Below are 27,727 nucleotides of genomic sequence, written 5' to 3'. Positions count from 1 at the left end.
CAGGCTCAGAGATATGAATTCAGTGTACAGTCGGTAATTAATTGAACAGCTTTGAAAGTGACCACAAGAAAACACTTCCATCCAAAGAACTGCCATTGTGCTCACAATTCATTTCAAAGGAAGAAGAAGATCATTATGCCATTAAACGGGGCAATTCATGTTTGCAAACGTTTCTTTGAGCACTGCAGTTTGTAGGAGTTGTGGATTGAGGCAACATTTTTCAGATCAGTCTTCAGCAGTTGAACGATGCATTTTGGAGAAAAGAAATTCATAAACGTTCATGGAAATTATTTAGGTGCATCAGTTCAGATCAGGACATTCATATGTACAGTTTGTGTGTGTGTGTGTGTGTGTGCATGTGCACCCACAATGCCACTGAAGAATATACTTAGCATCTCCTTTGAAATCAATTATGGATAAGGAAAAATAGCCCACACAATTGCTGTTTGTCTAATTCTAAGAGAAAACAATGTTCTTCCTTCCAACTCAACACAAAGCATAAAGGCAAATAGCCTTTGACAGAGGAGTCATCAATAGGAAATATGGGTACTAAACAAAAACAGCAGAACTAGAAAATGGAAGGGAAACTCTCTTACAAATCCTATAGCATTTTTGTAGGGTGGGTGTTACTTGCTTGCTTTAAATTAAATTGTCCATCATGGTTACAGAAGGCATAGAAGGTAAACAGAGGCTTTTTTTTAGGTGTAGTGTTTTTATTTCATCTGAGGCCTGACCCAGCCCCTTCTTTATACACACCACTTGGTACACACAGCAATATGTGTACAGGAGTGGGATCAGTAATTAAGGGGATTCTCACACTAAAAGCAAACTATGCACAAGAAGAAAGAGAAGATGGGGCTGATGCCTGAATTATCCCATTTCCTTCTGCATTTCTCGAAACTGAGTTTCTGTTTTAGAAACTAACTTTTAGAAAAGTATTTCCCAGCATTCTTTAGTTTTGGAGTACTGCGTTCACTGGAAACAAAATATTTCCAGAGATTTTTCAAAAATAAATAAATTTGGCTATAAGTGTCATACTTATTATTTTTATAACAAGCATTTTTTTAAAAAAACAAACTAATAAACTTCTTATGTAAGTCTTTCTTCCTTTAAAAAAAATAGATTTAGCTAATCCTATCCTTATGGCATCTGTGCAAACACTTATATCTAGTTCTGAGCATTGATTAAGGAAACCTATGCAACATTTCTGTACACGTTCTTGAAGCAACCAACCAGGGCGTCACGATCGGACAGAAAACAAAGTTAGCTATTGCATTGTGAAGAGCATTACATTCTAGACTGCCAGCAGCCTACGCAAGCCAGAGCACTGCGGACATTAGACACTGACACTTTAAATGCAACAACACTTTAGGTATTTTCACAGTCAGAAAACCATTACAACATGGAAACATTTTGGGCAACATGAGACACAGCTTCCTACTGTTTTGTTATAGTTTTGTTAACACACAACTGAGGAGGATCAGAAGTGTCTTGTGAAAAGACTTGCACTCCTTCTGAAAGTATATCCCATTTCCCCCCAAACAGATGCAGACTATGGATTATATCATCTAATCTATTGGAGGTCAACCATTTGAATTGTGGGTCACCAAGACCCATAGGTCTGCAGACTGGAAGCAGTGCAATCAGTAGCTGAAATTAAGAGTCCCCCAGGTGTGTCTCTTTTGATGTATGAAAGCAATTGTTCTGCAGCCAACCACAGGCAAGAGCGTCATTTGACAAATGTAAACACAGCCATGGCTCAATAGCAGCTTCCTTCTGCACATAGAAAACCAGTGCAAACCTAGAGGGTGTGGATGAAACACCAACAGTGCAATCCTATGCATCACTACTCAGAAATAAATCCTATTATGTTCAGTGGGACTTACTCCCAGGTAAGTGTGTATAGGATTGCAGCCTAAGGGTTTTATCTTAACAGGTTTATGTGTAATTAGGTATGTGTGACTAAGTAGGGGCAATCTCAGGAAAAACTAGGAGTGATTGTCTTCACCTGATCACATAGTTGGTATGGTCACAGATGTCAATTTGCTGCAACACATCAAAACTGGCACAAATATTGTCCAGTTTTTTGTTTGTTTGGGTGGTGGTGGGGAAATATGTAAACACAATCTCTTATCATTATCCATATCTAAACCCCCTTGAGGTTAGAATGTTGCTTTTTCCACACATTTTGTGAAATTGGTGGGGATCTTTGCAAACAACATACTATCAGTACTAAAGATATCAGTACTAAAAGGCAGCCAACTTTGCTATGAAATTCGTTACCTAAGTTGCTGAAGACTTAAAAGGCAGGCTTTCCAAAATATTGTCAGCTGATCATCCTAATGGCACCAGCTATTGTTCCTCGACTGTTCCAGTATTAGGCTACATTGAATAAATAGTTTAACCTCAGCTCTTCAATCAGTTGCTTGCAAAATGTTTCGACTCTGTGATTCACTTGTGAGGGCTGATGAATTTATTGAGCTCCTTTTCAGCATCTTGTTTATTATGTCCTTCCATGTCTTCTTGTACTGGTGTCGTAACAAAGAGTACACAAAGGGATCTGAAACAGCTTTGCTATAAGCCAGACACTTGGAAATAACTCCCCAGTGTGCGTTGATGGGGACTATGGATGATAATTCTACCAGTCTGTCAAGAAAAGAGTAAATATGATTGTCAGATAAACATATCAAGGACTAGAACCTCCTAATTAGACCAAAATTCAAACATTCTATTCCCACCAGCATTAAAGCCTCTGAGAATACTACAATTGTCCATAGTTATTGCTTGTCCACAGCATCTGGTTAATAATAATAATAATAATAATAATAATAATAATAATAATAATAATAATAATAATATACTACTTATACCCCGCCCATCTGGTTGGGCCTCTCCAGCCACTCTGGGCGGCTTCCAAGACAATATGAAAATCACAATAAAAGATCAAACATCAAAAATTTCCCTAAACAAGGCTGCCTTCAGATGTCTTCTATAAGTCAGATAGTTGTTTATTTCCTTGACATCTGATGGCAGGGCGTTCCACAGGGAGGGTGCTGATACCGAGAAAGCTCTTTGCCTGGTTCCCTGTAACATCACTTCTCTCAGGGAGGGAACCACCAGAAGGCCCTCGGAGCTGGACCTGAATGATGGGGGTGGAGATGCTCCTTCAGGTATACTGGGCCAAGGCTATTTTGGGGTTTAAGGGTCAGCACCAACACTTTGAATTGTGCTTGGAAACATACTGGGAGCCAATGTAGGTCTTTATATGGTCTCAGCGGCCGCTCCCAGTCACCAGTCTAGCTAAATTGCTTCTGAAAATACAGGAGACACCCCCAAAGTGGTGCCCTCTGGATGCTTTGGACTACAATTCCCTTAATCCCTGACTATTTGCCATACTGTCTGGGTTTTGATGGGACTCAACAACTGGAGGACATGAGGTTGTGACGTAGAGGTTCCCACTTATTTAACTTGACTGTATATGTACAGATACAAAAAAATCGACCCATACTTTTATATCTGAATACCTATATAACCAACATGATATAGTTAGCACATACAAACAAATTGTGCTTATTGTCTCTGTATCTACTCAAGTACACAATTGCAGAGGAAAACCATACTGGGGGCTGGCCATTTTAAGGGAGATAGTTGCAGCCATCTCTATAAATGTACCTTTCCTTATTTCAAGAAAACGATTATCCAGAGAAATGGGTATAGCTAACTCAATTGCATTTGAAATAATTCCCATGTGAAGGAGCACATTTATTATTCATTTAAAATATGCTGCTTATCTTTGTAAAACCAAGACAGCTTCAGTTAATTAAAACAAGATACAAAAAACATATAATAAAAATGAGACTAAAACAAAACAATTTCGGTTGGAGATGGGGGGGGGAGTTTTTGCTTGTCTCTGAAAAGGCAAGCTAGCACGAAGAGCAGTGAATTTCAGAAATGGCATTTTGAAACTGGTAATCCATATGCAATTTTCAGGATTGGATTCAGGACCTGTGGGGAAGCAGGTATTTGAAACACCCCACCTCCTAATACTTCCTGAAAAATCCCCATAGCAATGTTGTCTCTGTGAACATATATATGTCACTCAAGGAATAATTCTGAGGACCCTATGAACTGGACAATGTTCTCTATCCTGGGCTGACCTAGTGGATTGCTGGAGTGTGCACTTGCCTACATAAACTACAGTGGCCAGATACAAACAAGGACAGGGTTCTGCTGTTTTAATAGTTTGTATGGCAAGGTCCGCCTGTTAAATTCCTTCCTCTTCACAAGCATTTAAGGGGTGGGAGCATGATGCTTTCCCCCTTATCTTGTCATCTTAATATAAACTGAGAGTGGGGAGGAGAGATGAAAACAGGACACTTTTGAACCCTTGTGGATCCTTCCCCCCCATAGATGTTGCACCTGTGAAGGGAAGAGTCATGCCCTAGGTGAACACTAGTCCCCTCGCACACCATTACTGCTAGTGAAGAGGTAAATCAGAATGGACGCAGGAGCTGAGCTTATTTATAGGCACTGTTACCCAAGGGGAACATTTGAAGGTAATGGTATACTATTGATTTTAAAGTGAACAATTAGTTCCACTTTCTTATAATTACTTTCTGTCAGGTTCCAGATGGGATTTTTCTGTCATATGCTATGAGTGCCACTCTTGTGTGTAAGATCTCCATTAAGAAACATTTCAATTTATGCAGGCCATTCTGTGGTTTTTTTTCTAGAAAGGCTTTCACTGAATAGGTTAAGGAAGTCACAATGTAGGAAAAAGCATAATTCATACTCTCATTGCTATCTGAATACTTGCCCCGCTCGAAAGGTAGAGTTATTGATATTCTGATGGAAGTTGATGAAAGCTCTGTGAATACCCTGAAACACTAAGATGCAAAGTGGTTTATATCTTACTTGCTATCAATCAATGTTATGAATTCCAACTAACCTTTTATAAAAGAACATCGAGAAGAAATGGCCTTCAAAGGGGAGGGGGAGTTTAGACACTTATTACTACATTTCCTTGAGTGCCCTTCCTTTCCCCTCAAATTTTCATACCATACAACACTTGGAAATACAACTGATAATGTTTTTATTTTTAAATTGTGTCTGTGTCTTATATCCCACTGGATATAATTTATATATTTGCACTCTAATTGAGATAATTAGCTGTACGTGCCCAAGCATATGCTCATGGACTTAAATTAGATGCTTATCCAAATGCAGGTGTCATTTCCGGAACCAGGCACAGTGTGCCCAGGCCATGAGGATGGGGAGAGGGAATGAGAAATAAGGAGAAATAATGACAAGGGATCACAAGCATGGGATCAAAATGGCCCCAACATTGTTGATTACAGATATCAGTAGGTTTTGGCATAAGCATTTGTGTATATCCTGAACCAGCTAACCCACCTGTTGGGTGATTTCCCTTCAGGGCCAATCCCTATGGTGCTAATCAATTCTGGGTAATCTCTCTGGAACGCAAATTTGGGGAGTTCTATGGCTCATTAGCCCTTGTCTGGGGATTTGGACAGAATCCATCCCCCTGGACTCTTTTAACCGGGTATTCTGAAACTTTGACCGATGAAACAGGGGTTAATGAAATGGAGCTGAATGAAGCCAGGTTTGGGGAGGCTTCTCCCAGGTCTGCTCTGACCATCCCACCCCTAAACTTGCCTGCAGTTGGGCAATTAAAATTTTAAAGTTTCACGGTGGGGCCTGCCCTCCCATGTGGCCAATGGAGGAGTTTCATGGGCTGTAAACTCTTGTGAGGGCAAGCAGATGCCGCTTGACATACCTGCGGCCACACTGGGCCACAACTCACACACACACACACACACACACACACACACACACTTGTTGGAACTGGTAAGCAGGCTTTATTCACCCTACATTGTTTTCAGTCAGGTGTATGTTCAGATGCATATCAAAATGCACATTTCCATCCATATTCTGATGCAATTGATCCTGTATGACTCCAGCTGAATGACTCCAGTTGAATTGTGAAATATCCCTATTTTCCCCATACATCCATACAAACAGTTTTTAAAGCAGTTTTTCAGTAGTAGTTTTGTATAGTAGTTTTGGGGAAGGTTCATTGCTCAGTGGCAGAGAATCTGCCTAGCATTCAGAAGGTTTAAAGTTTAGTCCCTGGCATCTCCAGGTAGGGCTTTTAAAAAATGCTTTTTAAAAAAACATTTTGAAAAATACATTGAAATCGCCATAACTCACCATCGCCATCTAGTGTCACATTTGTATGCTGCAGTTTACAACACACTTAAAACGTTTATTTGCAGCTGTATAGCTGAGTCCTCAGTTCTGGCACCTCTCAGGTGACCGCCATTTCCATTATAAGAGAACAAGGGAGGCATTGATGGTGAGTTTCGGCACCTCTTTTTCTAGAAAAATGGCACTGCATATATGTATTGGATTTCACTACCAGTAACACTACCTAGTTTGTAAAATCAGTAGCAACTTCATGTAAACTTAAAGGTGGCTGACATTTAATAAACACTTATTTAATAAGCACTTATAACACTGACATTTAACAATGGATTGCACAGGGGGGGCGGGAAGTCTTTCACGCTACAATCAATGGACCTTGAATGTGGACATATTAAGCATATATTGAGTCAGACTGTGAGTTCATCTAACTCAGCATTGTCTATACTGCCTACACTAACTGTCAGTGGCTGTTTAGGGTCTCAAATAGGGGTCTTTCTTAGCCCAACCTGAAGATACCAAGGATTGAATCTAGGTCCTCTTGGGTACAAAGCATGATTATTTATTAAATTGTTTATTAAAAGTGTTAGCTGCTTTATCTTGCCCAAGGCAACCCAAAGCGCTTTCAACCAGACAAGCACATGCTGTATTGCTGAACTGCATCCCCCCTCCAAGTATTTGATTTTTATTTAATAAGCACTTCTGAGTATCCATCCACTATATTAAAAAAATATGGAAGTGGAAGAAAGGTGAGCGACAAGCTTCCTACAGTCTTGACTTTTATCAGGGCACTGAACATTGCTGTTAATCCCACTCCAAGTTTAATGGGTGCCAAGATATTATCATTTTTTCCATGAAGCGCTTGGTCAAAAATAAATCAACACATTCCAAATGTTCAGAGAAGCTAACACAGCCTTTTAGCTCATTCCCTCTTATGTTGCTTCTGAAGCACAGTAATCCACATTTCAATAATTCATTTCCACCAGGCCAGTTTTGAGTGAGGTTTATAAATGCAGAGGTTGTTCCCCCCCCCTTTTTGCTTCTTGCCTGCAACATAGCAACAAAGCAGGGGTTTCTGTGAACCTCTCTGATACTGGATTCAAAAATGTTCATAAGTCAATAAGGAATGTCATAATATCTATTATTTATTTATTTTACAATTGCCATTCAAAATTAACATTGTTGTGCATCTTCTAGCACTTATTAATCAGGAATAAGCTTTGAACAGCAATACTGGTTTGTAGCTCCAGGTCTGAAAAACTGTGATATGACCTGTTTGTGATAAACCTTTCTCATAAGACTGATGCATCTTAAGAATATGGAGAGGCAACCTCAAATGTTATTCCACAAAGGCTTCTAAATGTTGGGGTGGTGTGCAAAAAAGGGGTCTCACCAGTTATAGCTGAAGGGGCCAAGAAACATTGTGGAAGAGGGTAGATACAGTAAATGACAAAATTCAAAGCGCTCTTGGATATTATCGGAATTAAATTGCCCAAACAGTCTTTTCTGTGCATGGGTGTTGTTTTTTAAGAAAAACGTGTTGGGATTACATTTTTCTACCTCATAGTAATCAGATACCGTGGGTTCTGAATGAAAACCCATGCAGTAAGCTCTTCTCCTATTCAGTATATTCTCTTGCACTAGCACTCCTATTAAGCTTTCTATCCATCCATCATACACTGTGGATTCTGTCACTACTAAGGGCATTTGGGGCTGTTTTTGTACTTTGGCAAAACTTGGAGTTTCTTTAAACTGATGATATCTCCCCCTTATGCATGGAGGATGCCATTTTGATAATAAGGACCAGGACTCAGAAAATGCTGGCAGTCCATTCAAATGTTCGCTGTAAACTTGGAACATCTGTGTGCATTAATTTAAAGTAGCCACCATGTGTCCCAGAACATCTGCTCTGCATCGCACAACACAACATACCCACTGAAATGTGCGGACAACATTCTGAATTCTATGTGATCTTCTTTGATGTGAGTCTAACTGTATTCTCCTTAATCCATATCAAAGACTTTCCCATTGGGATGCTGGATTTGATCCCTTCCACTAACAAATCTTTGGCCACAGTGGAGACCATAAAATGTGGGCGCCTAAGATGGCAACACTTCTCAGCACAGTGGAAAATGCTTAGCATAATTTTGACAAGCAGAAGTTTAATCGTCTGCTGATACAAATAACAGGAGTGCGCTGCGGATGAAAATGAGAAAAGACGAGCTTAAACCTACCTTGTGATTACATATGGTGCAAAACAGAGTATAAAAGTGCCAATAAATGTACTGATCTTTTTGGTTGCTCGTTGTCTCCGCCTCTTCTGTTCTTCTAGGCATCGCTCTCTTACACTGTTTTTTGACATAAAAACATGAAAGCAAATTATCATTTCAAATGGCATTTCATCACCTTGACTTAGAAGCCACGCTCAGGCGTTTGCCTGAAGATGCACAAAAACAACGAGCGCTGACACAGTAAAAGGGGCTGAGGGGGAACAAAGTAGCTGTGAGCTCCTTTTCGGGAGCCCACGTACTCACATGGCCTTGCTGAGTCAGGGGTGGGGAAAACCAAGCCTGAAAGCTGACTATAACCCTCCAGACTTCTCTGTCTCATCCTTGTAATTCTTCCCAAGCCACACCATTCATTGGCCCTGCTTGGTGCCCCAAATGTGTTTGCCTTTCTGGAATGTGTCCTTGAACTCTGATAATGCCTCTTGCTGGCCTGCATGGGGGAAAGGTTGGGGTGTGCAGGTGTGTGTAGAAGACATGCTGGAAGCATAGTAGAGGGCTCCTCCATAAGCAGCCCAAGGGGAGGAATAGCTATAGCATGCCCCACCCTGGATCCTTGCCTTGCACCACGCCAGGGCTCAGTGCTGGGTTATTCACATGGAGGGGGGCTGGGTACCTCCCTGACAGCGTGTCATTCCATTAGCAATGGCTGGTGGAATGAGGAACAGGATCCTCGCCCTACTGCCATGCCAACTCTCCACCATAGTCATAAAGATTTGGCCTGATTTTTACCCAGCCCTGTATCCCACCTTAGTTATTTCACTGGGCCACAGATTGTGCCTGCCTGGGCAATCCGCCTTTGTGGTGGATTGGGGCCTAACGTTGCCAACTACTATGACAAGTAGCCTCATGGATTTGTAGTGAAATGATTATTTGCTTTAGATTAGAGGAATTCAATGCTCTTTTAAAATGTGACACTCAGCTGGGACATAGAAAATGCATTGATACAAGCCCTTCTGTAGATTTCCGTAGTTTGGGGAAAATTTTCACCTAACTCAGATAGGAGAATCTTTTGAGCAGTAACATATTCATCTCTTAATATAAAGCAATGCTTTCAAACTATACCTTTTCAATAAGCAGGCTTCTAGTAAGTAAACCGAACATTTGACATACTAACGAAAAGATCATATTTTGGAACATTATTAATACATTCTTATAGTTGTAATTCAATTAACAACATAGGTGAAAGAGTTTTGAAATCTGAATCTGATGTAACTCAAAGAATTTCAGCCGGGGAGCTCAAGATCCAGATAGAAGGATGCCACAAGAAGTTTGGCACTGGGCATTGCATAGTGGACTTTCAAAATTAACTTAGGTTAATCCAGCAGAAAATGTATCTAAATTCGGTACTGGTGACAAGAGATGCTTCCTTCTTTAATTGGTATGAGGGGGAATTGGCATACCCTCCAAGTGTCCTTATTTTCCAGGGACAATCCCGGAATCGTGAAAGGCATCCTGGCTTCTGATTTGACCATGGAATGTCCCTGTTCCCCCTGCCAGTGCCACCTCCAAGCTCAAGGAAGAGGACGAGCCAGTAGCAGCAGAAGTGGCAGCTACAAGCTGCCCACCTTCTCTCTTAGACAGCTCATAGGACCGAAGGAATGGGGTGTGGTGGGGGCGGGTCACCCCAGGTGTCACCACTGAGGGGGGTGACAAAATGACCGGCAGCACTCACCACGGGTCCTGCAGCGCATCCAAGCCATGCGTCTCTCCTGGGAGTGGTGCGGTGGCTTGGGCACCAGCAGGCTCCGTGCTGCCCCAAACGGTCCCCCGCTGACTCCCCCTCAGCTGTAGGGTAGCTGGGAGGAGGCAGGCAGACTCCTCGGAGGCCCTGCAGGGTGTCCTGCCCGGCTGGCCCCGCCCCTGGGCGCAGGGCATGCATGCCACCCCAGGCGCCCGATCGGCTTGCTCTGGCGCTGGCCGGCTCTGAGGTGCAGGCAGAGAGCAGGCTTGCCCTGGGCAGGAAGAAAGGGGAGTGTAGCACAAGGAGTCTTTATTTATTCATCTATTTGTTTTTTTAAAAATCCTTTGTAAACTTTCCCCTTTCTAAAATGTATTTATTGGTATGTGTTTTTCCTTTTGTAAATCTACCATAGGATAAAATAAAAATTGGGATTAAGGGTTTTCTCAGGATGGTGTGTTGTTTCCCTTTGGTGTGGTAGTGGTAGAAATGCTCTGTAAGGCGGGGGAGAGAAAAAAATGGGGGGTTGAGGAGGGTCAGTTGCAGGAATGAGGGAGAAATGTCCCTATTTCCATCCGAGGAATGTTGGAGGATATGCAATGATGGTACCTTTGCATCGAGGGAAAGGGATAAATCGATCTGGCCTACATACTGTGGTTCTCCTCCCCTCATCTCATGACTGCTATTTAAAGAATAAAAACATGCACTTTAAAAACTTAGACACATTTAACGTCACATGAATCTTGGCCTTAACGCAAAGTACTGAATGAGGTTTAGGGTTAAAGATGTGGAGACCATAACCCCAACCAGTCGTATTTTGTGGTGTCCTTGCCTACATGCTTGCTTTGCAGTCTGCAAAATCTGAACATTTATCCAGCTCCCCTCAGGCTGTCATACATAGCTGGAAGGCTGTGGTCAGGTTGATAGGTTAGAAATTGCACAGGCCTGACAAAAGAAGAGACTTGGCTGTGAGCAGAGCACTGTGAATTTGGAATACTTAAATAATAAATGATCATATATTATTGTGCTGTCCAAATGAACTGGGTTTTTTAATGCTTTCATTTAATATTTCTGTTAATCATTGCTAAATGAACGCTACCATGTCTGACTTCTTTCTTTGGGATGTTATTTGAAGAGCCATGAGGGGCAAAAACACCTTGGAGATTGAATAGTGTATATGATTTCTATGTTGCTACATTTGGTGCAGGAATATTGAATATACATGGCATGCAATTGGCCTGAGGTGGTCCAGAGTTGAGCCAATTCTGGGCTGTTTTCAGCCATGTGAAAAGCTATTAGGGTCTTAAAATAGCCACGATGTCCTGATAAAACACTTGGCTGAAATCAGTGCTATTTCTGTACGCAGAGTAGAAAGGTAGCTGAAGAGAAACAAGCCTTTTAGTTCAGGTTGCCTTTGACATTTAAATAGGGTTAAATGCAACTCTTTAAATCAGTCACACGTATTATTAGTCATTTCTTTAGGTGTGATGTCATAACAGATTGCTGCCCCTGAACTGCTCCTTTCAGAATTGGATCTCAGTACATTTTGAGTAGGTTTGCAGGAAGACTGTGGACACTTGCAACGTATGTCTGGGCAATGTGTAGGGCCAAAATCTTCCTCCACTGATTAAATCAAGAAATGTCTGCATGACTGATGATGCACATTGATGATGCACATTGATGGAAAGAGGTAGAAAAATATATATGCTATGCTTATTATTCCCAAGCCAGTCTCCATGCAATAGATAATTTAACAGATCACATTTTGCCTGATTGACATAGCTTTTCTTGGAATGAGCTGCAACAGACTTGTTAATTTGGGGTAAATTATGAATGCTTGGGCCAGGTTTAAGAGCAGATGACCCAGGCGTTATCTGTTCCAGAATATGACTCCTGTAAACATGTATATATTGGCATGCTCCTGAAAGGGACATACCTGCACAGACGATTTGGTTCGCTATTTACTATTTTGTCCATGCTGTGCTTCAAAGCAAATGTGTGCCTACAATATTGACTGGACAGTTCATATAGGATATAGTGGTTCATATCCTGAGGAATCTGAGCATAGATCTTGCCAAGCTGCCTTATTTGCAAGTATCTTGCCCGTGCAATGGGTTCATGGGGAAAATAGCTGTCCCATGAGCCCTTGCAAAAGGAAGGGAAAGACTATATAAGGCTGCTTCCTCTGGTGCTCAGGGCCATGTTGCCTTGAGAGCTTCCCACCCACCTCCCCTTGGGCCAGAGCCTTCCCAGAACAAGGTTCTGCACTGGCCAACTGCACAGGAACGTGGGTGGAGCTGTGGGTTAAACCACAGAGCCTAGGACTTGCTGATCAGAAGGTTGGCGGTTCGAATCCCCGCAAAGGGGGGAGCTCCCATTGCTTGGTTCCTGCTCCTGCCCACCTAGCAGTTCAAAAGCATGTCAAAGTGCAAGTAGATAAATAGGTACCGCTCCGGCGGAAAGGTAAATGGAGTTTCCGTGCGCTGCTCTGGTTCACCAGAAGCGGCTTAGTCATGCTGGCCACATGACCCAGAAGCTGTACGCCGGCTCCCTCGGCCAATAAAGCGAGATGAGCAACACAACCCCAGAGTCGGTCACAACTGGACCTAATGGTCAGGGGTCCCTTTACCTTTACCTTTGGCAAGGTTCAGCACTGGCCAACTCCAATGGAACAGGTTTGGTGCAGTGCAAGCCTAGCGGACCCATCAATGTGGGGTTTGTGGAATGAAGAACCAATCCTGGCCTCAATGCCATGCCAACCTATGCCTGATCCAGCAGGCTTATGACGTCTTATGGGAAAGACCAGAGATTGCATGATCTCCAATGCACTTTCAGTGAGTGCAGCAGCTCCCATCTCTACATCAGCAGAATGCTGTGAAGGTGCCCTCAACTAACTCCAAGCAGCCGCACAGATCAGGGGTTAGGGTTGTTCTGCACCTCTCTAAAGAGCGATTTCATTTTTTCCTGCATCTCCTTGAATGCTAGCCTTGAAACCTATGCTGCGTAAATGTGCAAAGGGGGGTAAGGTTCATAGACTTTCCTTTTTAGGCCTGGAATAGATTAAGATGCTATCATCTCTTGGACCAATAGGTTTGTGTAACAAAAATAAAACGAACCTTTGAGATGGCCACAGATTTCTTTTTTTCTGTCTAAAATAGGAATTACAAAATGCAGAAGAGCTGTTGTGGCAGCTGAGGTCACTTGGCTAGCAGGAGCACACTGAAAACTCCGATAAATGAAGTTAGTTCAAGAAGGAGGTTACAAGATCATGGCAATTAGCACCCATGTTTTGCTCCTTAGACTGGCTAGAGAACATAATCTTGTTGATATGTGACATTTCTTTCCTTTTGCTCTGCTCAAGCTGCACAAAATGCCTGTATTTTGGCAGTGCCGTAAACATAACTAGAAAAAGAAAACCACACAAGTGTTAATTGGATAGCCAAGTCTTTGCAGGTCTTTTCCTTGCAAGGACTCTTAGCGGCCGGGCATAACATGTTTAAATATTGTGCAACTGGCTTCAACACCCAGTTAGAACTACTGTACTGTAATGTGCTCTCTGTGGGCCTGCCCTTTAAGACAGCTTGTAAACTGCTGGTGGAAAGCAAGACAAGGCTCCTGTGCCTTTCATAGTTGCGTAGCACAAAGAATTTCATCAGGTGTAATGAAAGTGCCTTGTTGAACAAAAGGGAGTGTCTACATGGTAAAGTCTGCATGTGGCTGCTGTGTCTTCAGCTAGCTTTTATGTATGAGAGATTGTTTAACACAGGAACCACACCCATGAAGGCTTTCATTGGTGCCTCTGGGCAAGTGCCTCAGACCCAGGACTCAGCTACACAGCAGCAAATACAACGTCTTAGATGTGTTGTAAAGTGCAGTGTACAAATGTGACACTAGATGGCGAAAGTGAGCTATGGAAAATTCAATGTATTTTTTCAAAACGTTTTTAAAAAAAGCATTTTCACAGTGTTCAGATCAACTGTTAGTTCTCTGTTTCATATCATGAATGAATTTAGTTCTCTGTCTTCTGGTAAAACTAAATCCTCAACTTCTCATTTGGCCAGCTAGAAAGTTCATTCGCACGAGATAACGAGTAATTGCTTCTGTTTCATGAACTACTTCTATCGAGAAAATTCTGAGTTTCATACACAGCTCTAGCATTACATCTCCAGCATAAATTCTCTGGGCACCTAATGAAGTTTTATAAAGTAATCTTTACAGCTGCATTTATAAAGTAATCTTTACAGCTGCATTTTTGCTTGTTTATACATATGGATTATTTTGTTTGTTTGTTTGCTTGCTTATTATTTATTATTATTCTTACATATAGATTATTTATTTATTTACTTTTGTATGGAACTGTTTTTAATTGTTTCTATACTTTTCTTGTTTTGTAACAGTTTTACTTCATTATTTCTTTTATAATGATATATTTTATTTTTGTAACCTGCTCTGGGATCTTATGGTTAAGGATGGTAAGAAATAAAATAAATAAATAAGACCGCAGGAACATAACAAGAACCTGCTGCATCAGTTCAAAGACCCATTTAGTCCAGCACTCTGTTCTTACAGTGACCACCCAAGATCTCCATGGGAAGAAGCTTTCAGGTAACAGACTTTCCCAACCCTATACAGACACATCACGAAATTGAACCTAGGATCTATTCATAAGCAAAACATGTCTACTATTGAGTCACAGCCCTTTTCTGAAGCTCGCTGCTTTTCAACATTACCCAAGTTCTTTTCCAGACATATTGGAAGAGCCCAGGATCTTTTATCCTTGAACCATTCTGAAGGCTTGGAAACGCTATCTCCTGCTTTCTTCCATTCTTTCTACCCACCCCTAAGTTGTTCCCTTAGCAATGGGGTACAAAGCATCTGCAGGGACAAAATAAGAGGGTAGGTAAAGTCTAGCTCAAACAATTTCTCCCACTTAGATTTATTTGAAAAAAGAAGAAAGAAAATGCAAAATCTAACAGATTAGCCAAATTGAGTTACTCCATAAGATTGTGTGTGTGTGTGTGTGTGTGTGTGTGTGTGTGTGTAAAAGAGCAGATGGAAACAAATTCCATGGGAAGTAGATGCCCACCACTCATGGAGGACCCTCACAAGTGGGCTTCTCCACACCGTCAGATTTTGCTCAGATGCAAATCTAATAGATTCAAACTATTGCTTTATTTAAATACCGCAGAACGTCTACTGTTCAAAACCATGTTTATCTGAATTCATGGTGTTCCTTATGCATAATCCTTATAATTAGCTGTCTATACAGTTCTGTGGCTGCATGTTCCTGTGAAATCAAAGCTCCCGTTTGAACAAACTTTAGATAGTGTTATTGAACACCTCCCAAATCATATGGAGAAGGAAGTCTGCATTATACTGCAAAATGTCAATGATCCAATCCAACCTTTGCAAAACCTAAATCCATAAGGGTTTTTTTATTTCTCAGTTATCTCATTTATATACTTTGTTCTCACTTCCCTTCTAGGTGTGGACTGAAAATGTGCCTAAGAGGCACAGAAATGCTGTGAAATATGATTGGTTATGAAAAACATATGGATTTCAGTGGCATTTATGCCACCACATAACAAAGAAGGTTAGTCCTACTGATCAGCTTTGATTTAAGCTTCATAATGTGGAGGGGGTACAGAAGGTGGAGACAACTAGTGCTTTTTTCTGGGGGTACACATACCCCTAAACATTTTGTGAATCTAAGTTTGGCCTCATTGAGGAGAAATATTTCAATATGAGTAGGAAAATGAGAGTACCCCTAAACTTTTTTTAAAAAAGAAAAAAAGCACAGGAGACAACCCAAGTCCATTTAAACCCCACCTGTCCAAACTTGCTAGCTCGATGAAGTGAGTATTGGAAAGCAAAAATAAGGGCATAATCTTCTAAGACTTGTGTACGTGGGCCCATACACACTGATGAGCACTGTGGCTTTATTGACTTTTATGCAGCGTGGGCTATGGAGTCATGCATTCAGAGGACAACTAACCTGCTTATCCTTAATGTGATCACTAAAGACCCCATGCTATGGTTGAGGAAGACCATAAGTAAGGCTTCACTCATCTGGTGCCTTCTATATGTTTTGGGCTCCAACACCCATCAGCCCCAACCAGCGTGGCCACTGGGCAGGGATGATGGGAGTTGTAGTCCCTAATGTCTGATGGGTACTAGGCTGGAAAGGGTTGATATAGGAGTTTTTGATAAGGTGATGCCGTTGAGCTTAGCTGCAAAGCTACAAGTGAGAGAGATCTGAGTTTGGAAAGTCAGAAGGATCAGTTTTCTTCCATTTCCCTCTGATCATAAACCAAAGAGTGGGAGACAGAAGTGTTGAGAGAACCTAGATCTGCCTGAGTCCTTCCATATGCCTCCCAGTCATACTGAACGGAACTCCTTTGACCATTCCAATTTAAGGCATCATAAGGCATCTTCCTACTTAACATTGCTCAACTGCTGGTTGCTGCATAGCCCTAAACAAAAGGCTTGTAAATGACTTTGCACCATGATGTACAACCAATTCTGGAGGCGGGGCAGAGGGAGACATATCCTGACATCTGGCATAACATCATTCATTCGGGCTGCACAAATTTGGTCAATGTTTCCTTTATAAAAACGACTTTTGGGAAGGATTTACAACTTACCTTAGGTGGTATGCAGGGAGTCTGGTATTACAGAAAGACTATAATTAAGGACATTTACGGTGATATAGTGCATATTAGCCTCCCATATTAACAAGAGAAGGAATATAAAATTTATAACACCTGGAATTAACCATGGTTACCAGAAGTCACACTTTGAGCTGAATGCTACACTTCAAAAATAAACTCCCATTATCCATGTAAAAATAAGATCCACTAGGAAATTAGCATAAGGAATGATTTGGTTTTTCAGAGACTTGATTATTTATCACTTTGGTCTATCCATTTGCTGTTTTGATACTGACTGGTCACAGAACAGTATTTTATTTTCAAGCTAAATGAAATATATGTCAAATATCAGTGAATGTATTTGATATATATTCGATATCAGCTCTTTAAAAAGTACAATCTGATATGCATTTACTAAAAAATAAGCTCCTCTCTTCCTCTAGTGCAGCCAGAGGGGGCAGATTTAGAAGCTTACACTTCTACTTTAGACAAGCTGCACCTATGTGCTATTTCTGAATCCAGGCAAATTGCAGTTTGTCTTATGGTTAGTTGAAACATGCTATTGTCCTGATTTAAATTGGCAACTGCTTTTAGCCACAGTGAAGACAGGTGCTCATATTAATTTGTAGCTTTCATTCCCTCTCCCTCAGTGAGGCTAATAGTGATTTAAACTGGAGAAATGACCCTGAAGGGATGGGTACAACTACCCCCTGCTGTGCTACAGCGTTTGTATCTCACCTCTGCCCTTTTAAGCCCCCACAGCTATTTCCAAGTAAATTTGAATCCATTCACTGGTCTGCAATGCCATGCATAGATGGGCCATAAGATATTGGGATATGGATAAAGCAACTCCCAGTTTGCATTTCATCTCTGTCACAAACTCACTACAGTGGTACATCAGGTTACAGACAGCTCGGGTTACAGACACTTCAGGTTACAGACTATGCTAACCTGGAAGTAGTACCTCGGGTTGATAACTTTACCTCAGGATGAGAACAGAAATCGTGTGGCGGTGGTGCAACGGCAGGCCCCATTAGCTAAAGTGGTACCTCAGGTTAAGAATGGTTTCAGGTTAAGAACAGACCTCGAGAACAAATTAAGTTCTTAACAGAGGTACCACTGTACACAGACTTAGGTAAACCACTGCCACGCAACCAGGGGATATAGGGGTGATTATGCTGGTCTGCCTTACTAGGCTGATATTAAGGTTATGAAGTAATGTTTTGAAGACTTTTGAGCTCTAAAGTGCTATGTGAATGCTATTACCTTCTATTTCTTTCATCTGACTGTGCACTTTTTCCCTTTTTTTCCCCTTTCTTGAGACCACACTGATTCCATTATTAATATTATTTTTATATATGAACATGAAGAATCCTGCTAGATCAGATCAAAAGCCTCTCTGGTTCAGCATTCTGTTTCTTACAGATGCCAACCAGATGCCCTTCAGTATCCCAAAGTTGAAAATGAGCACAGTTGCTCTCTGCGTACTCCTGATTACCAGCTCCTGGTATCCAGAGACATGATAATATAGCCATTACGACTAGTAGCCCTTGGTAGCTTTATCCTCCAACTAAATCCCCCTTTAAAGCAAATCTAAGTTAGTGGACTTGCCTACTTCATGTGATAGTTTAACCATGGGCTAGTTGAAGAAGTACTTCCATCTGTCCATGCCAAATCTCCCATAATTCTTGTTCAGTGGATGACTCTGGGTTCTAGTATTATGAAATAAGGATAAATACTTATCTCTATTCACTTTCTCTATACCTTCACTGTATACTTTTCAACGCCTGCTGAAGAAATTCTTATTTAGGCAAGCTTATTCAGATATTTCAAAAGTTTGTATGAGCTTATTTTTTTTAAAAAATAGACTACTGTATTCTGGTTTCAACTTTCTGTATGCTTCAAATTATGGCTGTATTCTTTTTTAGTGATAGTTTTATTGTTTCAACTTATTGCGCACTGCTTTGAGGAGTTTTTTTTTTGTACAATCAAGTGGTATGTAAATTTTATGAAATAAAAAGAAAAGAAAATAGCATGCAAAATTATATATATTCCCATCAAGTCCTTGCCTCCCCGCCTCCTCTCCCTTGACCAGCTGCTATTACTCACAGTGAAGGGAAAAGATAGGCAGCTACATTACTTTGTTCCTGTCTTCCACAGGTTCTAAATGATCAAAATTTAACTCAGCCTTTTTAGGAAGCCACCACACCGCATTACTATTGCCTCATCAATGTATAGATACAGAGAGGGGGGTGGGGGAGACAGAGAGAAAAATTATGAGTAGCTGCGTAGCTGGGACCTTCATTAAACCCATCTCTCTTTCCTATATTCTTCCGGTGAGGTTTCCCCCCCCCCACCCCCCACATCCATGCATTCCCACTCACACCAGAATCCTTTTTTCTCCCTGTCACATACTTGGTTACACTTCTCCCTTCTTTTTTCTCCCCCAACTGAAAATCACAACAAACTCATTGTACCTTCATCTCCCACAAGCAAAATCTACTCTAGGAAAGTCAGTCAGATGACATTCCACCTGTCAAATCTTCTCACATCTGATATCTAAACCTCCACTACAAAGATCCCTTGGTTATATTTCTTCTTCATTCTCTGTGACATTCCCTTTTGTACCTCCCCCTAGTTATCCCTCCCCATCCTAGTCATTGCTTGCTTCCTCTCCCCTCCCTTGTCTTGAGACTCCCATACCTAGAAAATATGGGTTGATTTAAGGTCTCTCGAACAAGTCTCAAGTCTCCTTTGCTTGTCAGTACTAATTTGAATCTCAATGCTATTTTGGATGTATTTGTACCTAGTTGGTTGCTCATGCTTCTTTTGGAAATATTATTTCTCTGGGCATCCTTCCTTCAAGGAAAATAAAGTTATTGACTCCAAAGTGACATTCACAAAGTCACAGAAAGCAGAATGGTATTCAGTGTGCTATCTCCCCACTGCAGTTTTAAGGAACACAAGGAATTTCAGCCTGAACCAGTTCATCAAACACCCATGGACGTTACTGATTAACTTTAATGAACAGGCATGATGAATCTGTTCATGGTAAGTGAAAACAGCAAAGATTCAAGCACACTACCTGAAAGGACATGTATGCACATGCAAACCTTTTGATTCCACTATAGCCCTCAAACACAGCCAAGGATTCCTAGATGACATATTTTGCTCTTTGCAGGATATAATTGGCAATTAATTTTGTAGCTACAAGGAGACCTGAGAATATAAGCATGCAGATTAGAATTAGGCAAGTGCTACATTAAAAAAAAAAATTACAGATGGATGGCAATTGAGTCTGATAATAAACATAATCTTGCCTCTCCGCAGGTATCCTCAGAAGTGTGTGCCCTTGGCAGTCAAGGACACAGGTATCTCCTTACCTGGGATGGATGTCCACCAGCAGCACGAGGGTCTGCATAGTGATCACGTCAATCCTTTTACAGTGAAAGCGTGCCACCTTCAGCACTTTTAGATATGTGAAACACAAGACTACGAGGGAGAGGAGGAAGCTGAGAGAATGAAAGACCCCTGTGAAAACCACAAACTGTGTCCTGTCCTCCAGTTTCTTGTTGGAGAGGGTGCAGGAGGCATAAAGGTGATGGAAACCCACCCAAGAAAGAGAAGTTGCCACTATAGGAAAAGACACTGAATGCAACCATGTATAGCTCAGTATGAGAGCAGCATCTTTGTAACGCATCTTGGAATGGTAGTTGAGAGGAAACACCACCGCTATCCACCTGTCTATGCTTAGAGCTGCCATGCTCAGCATGGAGCTGGTAGTCAAGAAAGTCTCTAAAAAACCCACGATGTGGCAGAGCTGGTCTCCTCCAGGCGGCTTCTTGTAAATGATCCCAGCCAGGGTCAGGGGCATGTTCAAAACAGTCATCAACAAGTTGCAGAAGGTCAGGTTGAGGATAAACAATCCTGGGACTTGCTTGCGGATATCTGCGCTGTACAGAAAGCAGATCAGCACCAGCACGTTGGACAGCAGTGAGACAAGGATGAGTACCACAATCAAGAAAGCCAGGATCACTTCCCAAATGTTCATGGTGCCTCCATTCACAGGAGGAACATTTCCAAAACTGCACCCAGCTGGCATCCAGAAAACATGGTGTGAGGCACTCTCACACCCTCCTCCTCCTCCCCAGCCTGCTCACACTCCTGCATGCCCTCAGTATTTTTAGAAGAGCTGCAGTTTTTTCCTCTCTGCTGCTGCTGCTGCTACTGCTGCTGCTTCTTTCCACGTCAACGCTTTTTAGAGACATGCACAAAAAGCATTGGGAATGCCTATCAAACTATGAGGAGGGTTTTAAAAAATATGTATCTCAGCAGCACCAAGCCACAGTCTCCTTCTAAAGAAAGCAGGATGTTCACAGGAGCAGTTCGTCCGAGATCCCTGATTATTGGTCCTAAAGCTTCCCAGCAATTCAACCAGTGTATTTATTCTCTTTACCTCTTTTCCTCTGTCTCTCTCTTGCTCTCTCCACGCTCTCTCTCTCTCCCTCCCACCTACACGCTTCCAGGCTGACTAACCTGCTTTTATGATCACAGATAAATCCCCCATTAATGGATTAAAGCATGCACACTGCTGGTGATTTGCTGGTGTGATTGACATACCAGCTTCCTTTCCCTTTCCCCCTTTACATCCCTCAGATGATATCCCCCTGATATCTGGGGATCTTGGAAGTCTGAAAAAAAATCCCACCCATCCATTTGATATCTTTAGCAGTTACTTTTCAAACAACAAATGCTAAAGCCCCATCTTTCAGCCTTTTTATATTTTTAAAAATATATTTCAGTGCATCCTTAACAGGAATGGTTCTTCTTTTATTTATGTTGACTAGCTTGGCTCCGGAGGATGGTGTTATTTTATCTTATTCATTTATGTTTACAGGATTTCTATTATGTGAATTTGAAAGTTTTCTCAGACTCCTTTAGAGAATGAAAGAAAGAAAACACAAATATTCAGAGAATAAATATACTTTGTAACTCCCCAGCCCAGCCCAAAGTCTGAAATAAAGAGAATCCATTTACAGTCCTCTTATATATATATGCAGATTAATATGTATTTGCTTTATTTGCACGTATGAATGGTTTCACAGAAATCAGCATCTTTTGTGAAGGACTGTGGTTATGGAGGAGATAAAAGAATGTCATGTTTGAGGGAAGAGAAGAAAAGGAAGATACAAGTGCATAAGGTGAGGGGAACATAAAAACATTGGGGAAGGAAAGAGGATATAGGGTTGCTTTCTAGCCTCCACCACCCACACTTCTGGAAGTCCTGTTGAAAGTCTCCTGTTGACTCACACTCTAGTAAAGACTTTGTGGTCCATAACATTTTTTGCAGCCACAAGAAACTAGCATCTTGATTTTTAAAAACTCGCAGATTCCAGATTTTGCAACTTTCTTCAGGTATCTGTGCTATTGGACAAGACTTCAGTTCCTATTAATGAACTGGTTTGGGGGTGAAAATACTGGATGCCTCCTCCAGTTCATAATGGTTTTAAACATTCAGAATTTCAAAGGAGTAAATTATGTGTACATTGTCTAGTTTCTTCTCCCAAAATCACCAGCCTACATTTACTCTGAAAGTTGGAGCTCTCTACTTGAAACAGGTGCCTGCCAATTAACTATCCCTGAATCATATTCAGGTTTGTCTCATATCGCATTGTGCGGCAGAGCTTTGTTTTTGAGCAAATCAGAGCAGTAAATTCTCCAGATCCACCTGAATCTAAATATCCTCCCTGTTTTCCACGGTTGTGCAGAGACAGGTGTGGAGAGATAGGCCAGCAATATCAGGAAGGTTTAGGAGAAATAATAGGGAATTCTGCTTTTGATATATTGATAGGCTAATGAGAGCACATCCAGGCAAAAATGTCTGTGAGACGGGGGAAAGGGCAGAAGCTGACAGAGAATGGAATCTTCACAGAATCACCAAACTATAGAGTTGTAAGGGACCACAAGGTTCATCTAGTCCAACCCCTCACAATACAGGAATCTTTTTGCCCAGTGTGGGACTCCAAACCATGACCCTGAGCACCTCATGCTCTATAGGCTGAACCATCAATATGTAATAACTATCCTCAATTACCACAACGAAAGCCATGGTGGTGCCATGGGAGTGCTTGTTGTCATTATATGGCTGCGCACTGGGTTAAAATGCAGCAGGGTCATTCTTTTTTCAATTCAGATTAAAGCTCGGTTTTTTTGGGGTGGTGGATAATGCATCATAATGCAGTATTTAATAGGAAGCAATGCTGTGTGGTGGATGCAGATTTTGCCTAATGTTGTGTGCACACCGCTTTCCGAACCAGTGGTGGGCATGCACTGGATAAAGAGTAAATGGGAGTATAATAGCCCTTGTGTGAAATATTGTATTTTGTGTGAGAGAGGTGAGAGGAGGGAGAGAAGGGTTTCTGTGGTGAGGGAGCAGGAAGCTGTATGTAGGTGTGAGAAATCCCCTTCACACATTCTGAAACCATATGCAGCGAATGAGTGAAAACATGCTCTGTAAGCATCAGTTATATACACATATATAGAACCTCTGTGCACACGGAGCTGACGGAGGGGCAAGGTTGTGGGTAGCGATAGTATGCACGATCCTGCTCCGGCTTCCATGCATTCGATTACAGACTAGTGAAAAAGAGAAGTAGCAAGCCTGGATGTGAAATCTGTGGATTGCGTGAAAGTTTTGTACGTCTGAGCAGAGTAGCAGAAAAAAGGATCTGGTGGAAGGTGGGCTATACGAAACACACATTTCTAGATGACCATGGGCAAGCCATTTGGGAAGCTTTAGCCGAAGGCTGGATGCAACAAAAATAATAAAATGCATGACTCTCTTGAAGCTTCTGTCCTTGTCTTAAGAATGGGAGCAGTGATGGCTCTCCTCACACAAAGAGCCCAAAAACCCTCAGCCCACCTGCCCCCAAGGCAGAAAGGACAGTAATGCAATAGCTAGTATTTACCTTATTATTCATTCTCCCAAATAAGTATACTAATACCCAGGTTTAGTTAAGTAAGTCTTGCTTTGTTTCATGAATTATAGGAACTCCAGCTTTTTCAGTATATACAGTTGCTGTCTCTAGATGCTCTGCCCTTTATGGGCGATTTTTCTTTTTTTATATAGCTTTTAGAGTAGACTCGAAAATCAAATCCATCCAGCAGCAGCAGCAGCAGCCCACACAAATCTTTGACTAGGAAATTGACTGTGGGTGGATCTGTGGGGGTGGAAGGCACTGCTCTTTCCTTTGGACAGCTTTTCTGAACACTTTCTGAGCTTTATTCCATATGACCAATTAGGTGTTGAACTGTGTTCATTTTCAGTTGCATTTTGTGCATACACAGCCACTTCAGGCGCATTCTTTCAATGGTATACACACACACACACAATTTCTCTCCACACGATGCAGCTATCAAGATTTCTCTTAAGTGCCCAATATTTATAGAGGTAGTAATGGAAATATAGGGATTTCCACAACGTTGAAGTAAGTATATCTTTTCTGAATGTGAATTACATAACTGCAGACTGTCATTAGTTGTGTGTGTGTGTGCACACGCAAAATCCCAATCATCTGTATGTTTTCCCCCATAAGATTTTATTAAAGCTTAACCCCTGTCACACACAGAAAGCGGTGGACCCTTCCAGTCTCTCACCTGGGAGATCTTCCCTTCCCTTCCCTTCCCTGCCTCTCACTCAGGGTCCTTCCACCCACCACCTTCTTGTGCATGTAATCCTTGGACCCAAATAAAGGCCCAGCGCAGAGGACACCAAAGAAAAAAGAAAGAGAAGAAGGAAAAAAGAAGAAGGAAAGAGAAGAGAAGAGAAGAGAAGAGAAGAGAAGAGAAGAGAGAGAATAAAATAAAATATAAAATAAAATAAAATAACGGTCTTCCCGTTTTCCATCTCTGTTACATTTAAATAATTATTCAAAAAAATCACTCTAGGATGACATCCAAATATTGCTTAACAGAACGTAGAACATTTTCCCACTCTTCAGATCCAGAAGTCTCAAATTTGTTCATTTCCTTCTTCACACAAAAAGTCCAAAAGGAGTTCTCTAATGATTGTTATTAATAAATGTCGGCAATGGTTTTTCCTCTAATCAAACTGCTAATCAACTTTGCCTCCTATAACTCCAGCAGCCATTCCTCCATATTAAAAAATAATCAACTCTTCCATTTTCATCCATATAAGTGTCTCTCCACTGTGATCTTATATTGAAATAGTATTCCATAGTTCTTTGCTTATTATGTAGCCATTACTTCTCACCCAGTTCTGTATCTTCCATTCCCATTTGCTGTTGTGTTTGCCATGGTTTTCCATCCTTCTCTAATAAATTATCTCTTCCATTTACACTTCTTCCATTCTTTTTCCAAGAAAAGAGCCAGAGATTTCATAGCTTTTTCCTCTGAATTCACTCCAAGTTGTATACAGCGCCCTTTCTCTCTCAGTGCTATCGGTGCCATCTCCCCAATTCAATCCACTCCTCCAGAATCACAACCCCACCATTTGGCTGTTTCATTTTTCCAAACATCTGTGTGAATGACTTTTCCATTTCACCATCTGTTCCTTCCAACTCTGCACTTTTCACTCTCTGGTTCTGCCCGTCCTTTATCCATATTATTCTCCAGAGCCTCTGTATAATCTTTGATTCCACTTTTCAGTTCATTTGTCTCTGGTTTACTTACATTCTCCATTAGATCTAACTTTGATTCAATCCATTTTATTTGCTCATCAAACATTTGCTGAAGGATACCAACAGAGAGTGGAATGTCCAACGATATACTTGCCCTGTAGAATGTTGTCGTTCTTATTAACAGTTCAGTCTCATTACATCTCCCATCACTGTCTTTAGATCACAGGTGTCAAACACAAGGCCCGCGGGCCGAATCCGGCCCGCCAGACCTTGTCATGTGGCCCGTGTAGCCGCCGCCGCCGGCCGCCGGCCGCCAGCCTTCACCTTTTATTCTCGCTTTTTTTTTTTTTTACACAAGAAAGCCGCCTCTTCAGCGCATGCGCGGCAGCCTACAAGCCAGAGAACGTCTGCCGTCTAGCGGCGCCGGCCGTTCTACACAGGAAACCTCCACTTTACATGTCCTCTACATAGTCCTACAGATACAACCGGCCCTTTGAGGATGACCAAACTGCTGATGCGGCCCCCGATGAATTTGAGTTTGACACCCCTGCTTTAGATCATCACAGCATTATATCTTTAATTTTAAAAGATTCCTTTCTCATTGTGAGTCTCATTAACACATTCCTTTCTCATTGTGAGTGGCAGAGTTGGATTTCTAAGCAACACTTTCATCAAGCAAACAAAACAAAAATAAAATAAAATAAATTTTCTTAGCACACAGAACTCCCATGTTGATATAAAACTTTCTTGACTGAAACCATTAAAGGATGCTTCTTGTTCTGCCTTCAACCCTTTAATGATCAACTTCCATTCCCTTCTTCTTGAAGCCAGAAATCAGCTCATGCACTAATATAAATTTCCACCAGCCGACAGATAAATCTCTCCCAGTTATAAATTATAACTGTCTCAGAAATAATTAAGAAAAGGGGGCTTTTGGAGATACCATGCCCATCAGAGCTCTTATGTGGTATTTGGGAGTGATGTTAATTCCTCAATTCACAAGTCCCTTAACCCCATCAGAATTCCTAGGAGCTGACAGCTTCTTGGTCTCTTGACACAGAAAACAGTCTTTTCAAAGCATCCGAGGTTAATCCTGTGTTCGCTCTTTTTTCCAGAGTGACTTGAACCAAGACTAGCTATCATCTAGCTATCATCAATCACCATGTAATTATCTCTGTCAGCAGCCTGCCAACAAAACTGGAATTACCCTTTATGTCAACACAGTAGAAATAATTGATTATCTCTCACCCGCTCCAAAAAAATATATGGATATGGAATTGTAGAGTTGGAAAGGACCCTGGGGGTCATATATTGCAACCCCTGCAATGCAGGAATCTTAACTAAAGCATTCATGACAGATGCTTAAAAACCTCCAATGAAGGAGAGTCCACCACTTTTCAAATGAGTTCATTCCACCTCTTACCATCAGAAAGTTTGTCACGATGCTTAGTTGGAATCTCCTTTCTTGTAACTTGAAATTTTAGTCTATGACCAAATTTGTAACATGCCACAAGTTTTTAGTCAACGTACCTTGAGATTTTAGTCAATGAAATGGTTTCTTTGATTGATTGCTCTTACTAATTAATCAACTGCACTTTTGCAAAGACCCTAAGTGCTCCCACTCAGCCAGGGCAAATGAGGGGATTAGGCAGGATAAGCCTCTGTCTTTCTCTTAATTCTGATATCAGGAGCAGGGGGGGGGTTTCTGCCAGAACTCATATCCAGCACTTCTCAGCTGGGCACCATTGCCATTATAAGAGAACAAGGGAGGCATTCATGGTTCCAGCACCTCTTTTTCTAGAAAAATACCGTTGATCAGGAAGTCTACATGACATGGAGATTGGAGTGGGAGGGAGCTTAAAATGAAACAATTTAGGTCTGATCCAAATGAAGCTCATATTCCAGACTGAACCAAGGGAAACTCACCAATCATGATTCTAATCAGAGAAAAATACAAGAGAAGCTTTTGACAAGGAGCCTTTAAAATTGACACCTAAATTATCTGAGTTTTTGAACACATTGTATCTGGAAAGTGCTATAATTTTACCTCTTCTAACCTTTACTCATCCCCCTCCCATTCCAGACGATCATGGGGGTAGTTGTTATCTGACACTGTATATTCCTTATAACTATAGAGATAAGTGAATTTAAATTGCAGCACAAGGTTATGATAAAAAGTTCTTGCTTTTGTGCTAAATAAATGTCAGTATGATTGTCTGGATACAGTCAGTTCCCAAGAGAGGAATTTTG

General features: G+C 41.4%; 1 protein-coding gene across 1 annotated transcript; it reads right to left on the bottom strand.

The window, feature by feature from the left end:
* Positions 1-535: 535 nt before the first annotated feature.
* On the bottom strand, positions 536-21,326 carry GPR26 (G protein-coupled receptor 26). Its single transcript, XM_082225209.1, has 3 exons — positions 20,222-21,326; positions 8,457-8,570; positions 536-2,646 (listed from the first exon to the last, which is right to left on the bottom strand). The coding sequence occupies exons 1-3, from the start codon at positions 20,938-20,940 to the stop codon at positions 2,415-2,417; spliced, it is 1,065 nt and encodes a 354-aa protein (XP_082081335.1). The 5' UTR covers positions 20,941-21,326; the 3' UTR covers positions 536-2,414.
* Between the last annotated feature and the right edge of the window lie 6,401 nt (positions 21,327-27,727).

This window comes from Podarcis vaucheri (assembly GCF_965113315.1).
Source record: "Podarcis vaucheri genome assembly, chromosome: 5".
Classification (NCBI taxonomy): domain Eukaryota; kingdom Metazoa; phylum Chordata; class Lepidosauria; order Squamata; family Lacertidae; genus Podarcis; species Podarcis vaucheri.
The sequence above is the reverse complement of the archived record's forward strand: the minus strand, read 5'-3'. Positions and strand labels throughout refer to the sequence as shown.

Coding starts and splice junctions, on each gene's coding strand:
- GPR26 (XM_082225209.1), bottom strand. CDS start 20,940: ATGCCAGCTGGGTGCAGTTTTGGAAATGTTCCTCCTGTGAATGGAGGC. Junction 8,571..20,221: donor CTGGTGGACATCCATCCCAG/GTAAGGAGATAC, acceptor GTCAAAAAACAG/TGTAAGAGAGCGATGCCTAG. Junction 2,647..8,456: donor GCACCATATGTAATCACAAG/GTAGGTTTAAGC, acceptor TTTTCTTGACAG/ACTGGTAGAATTATCATCCA.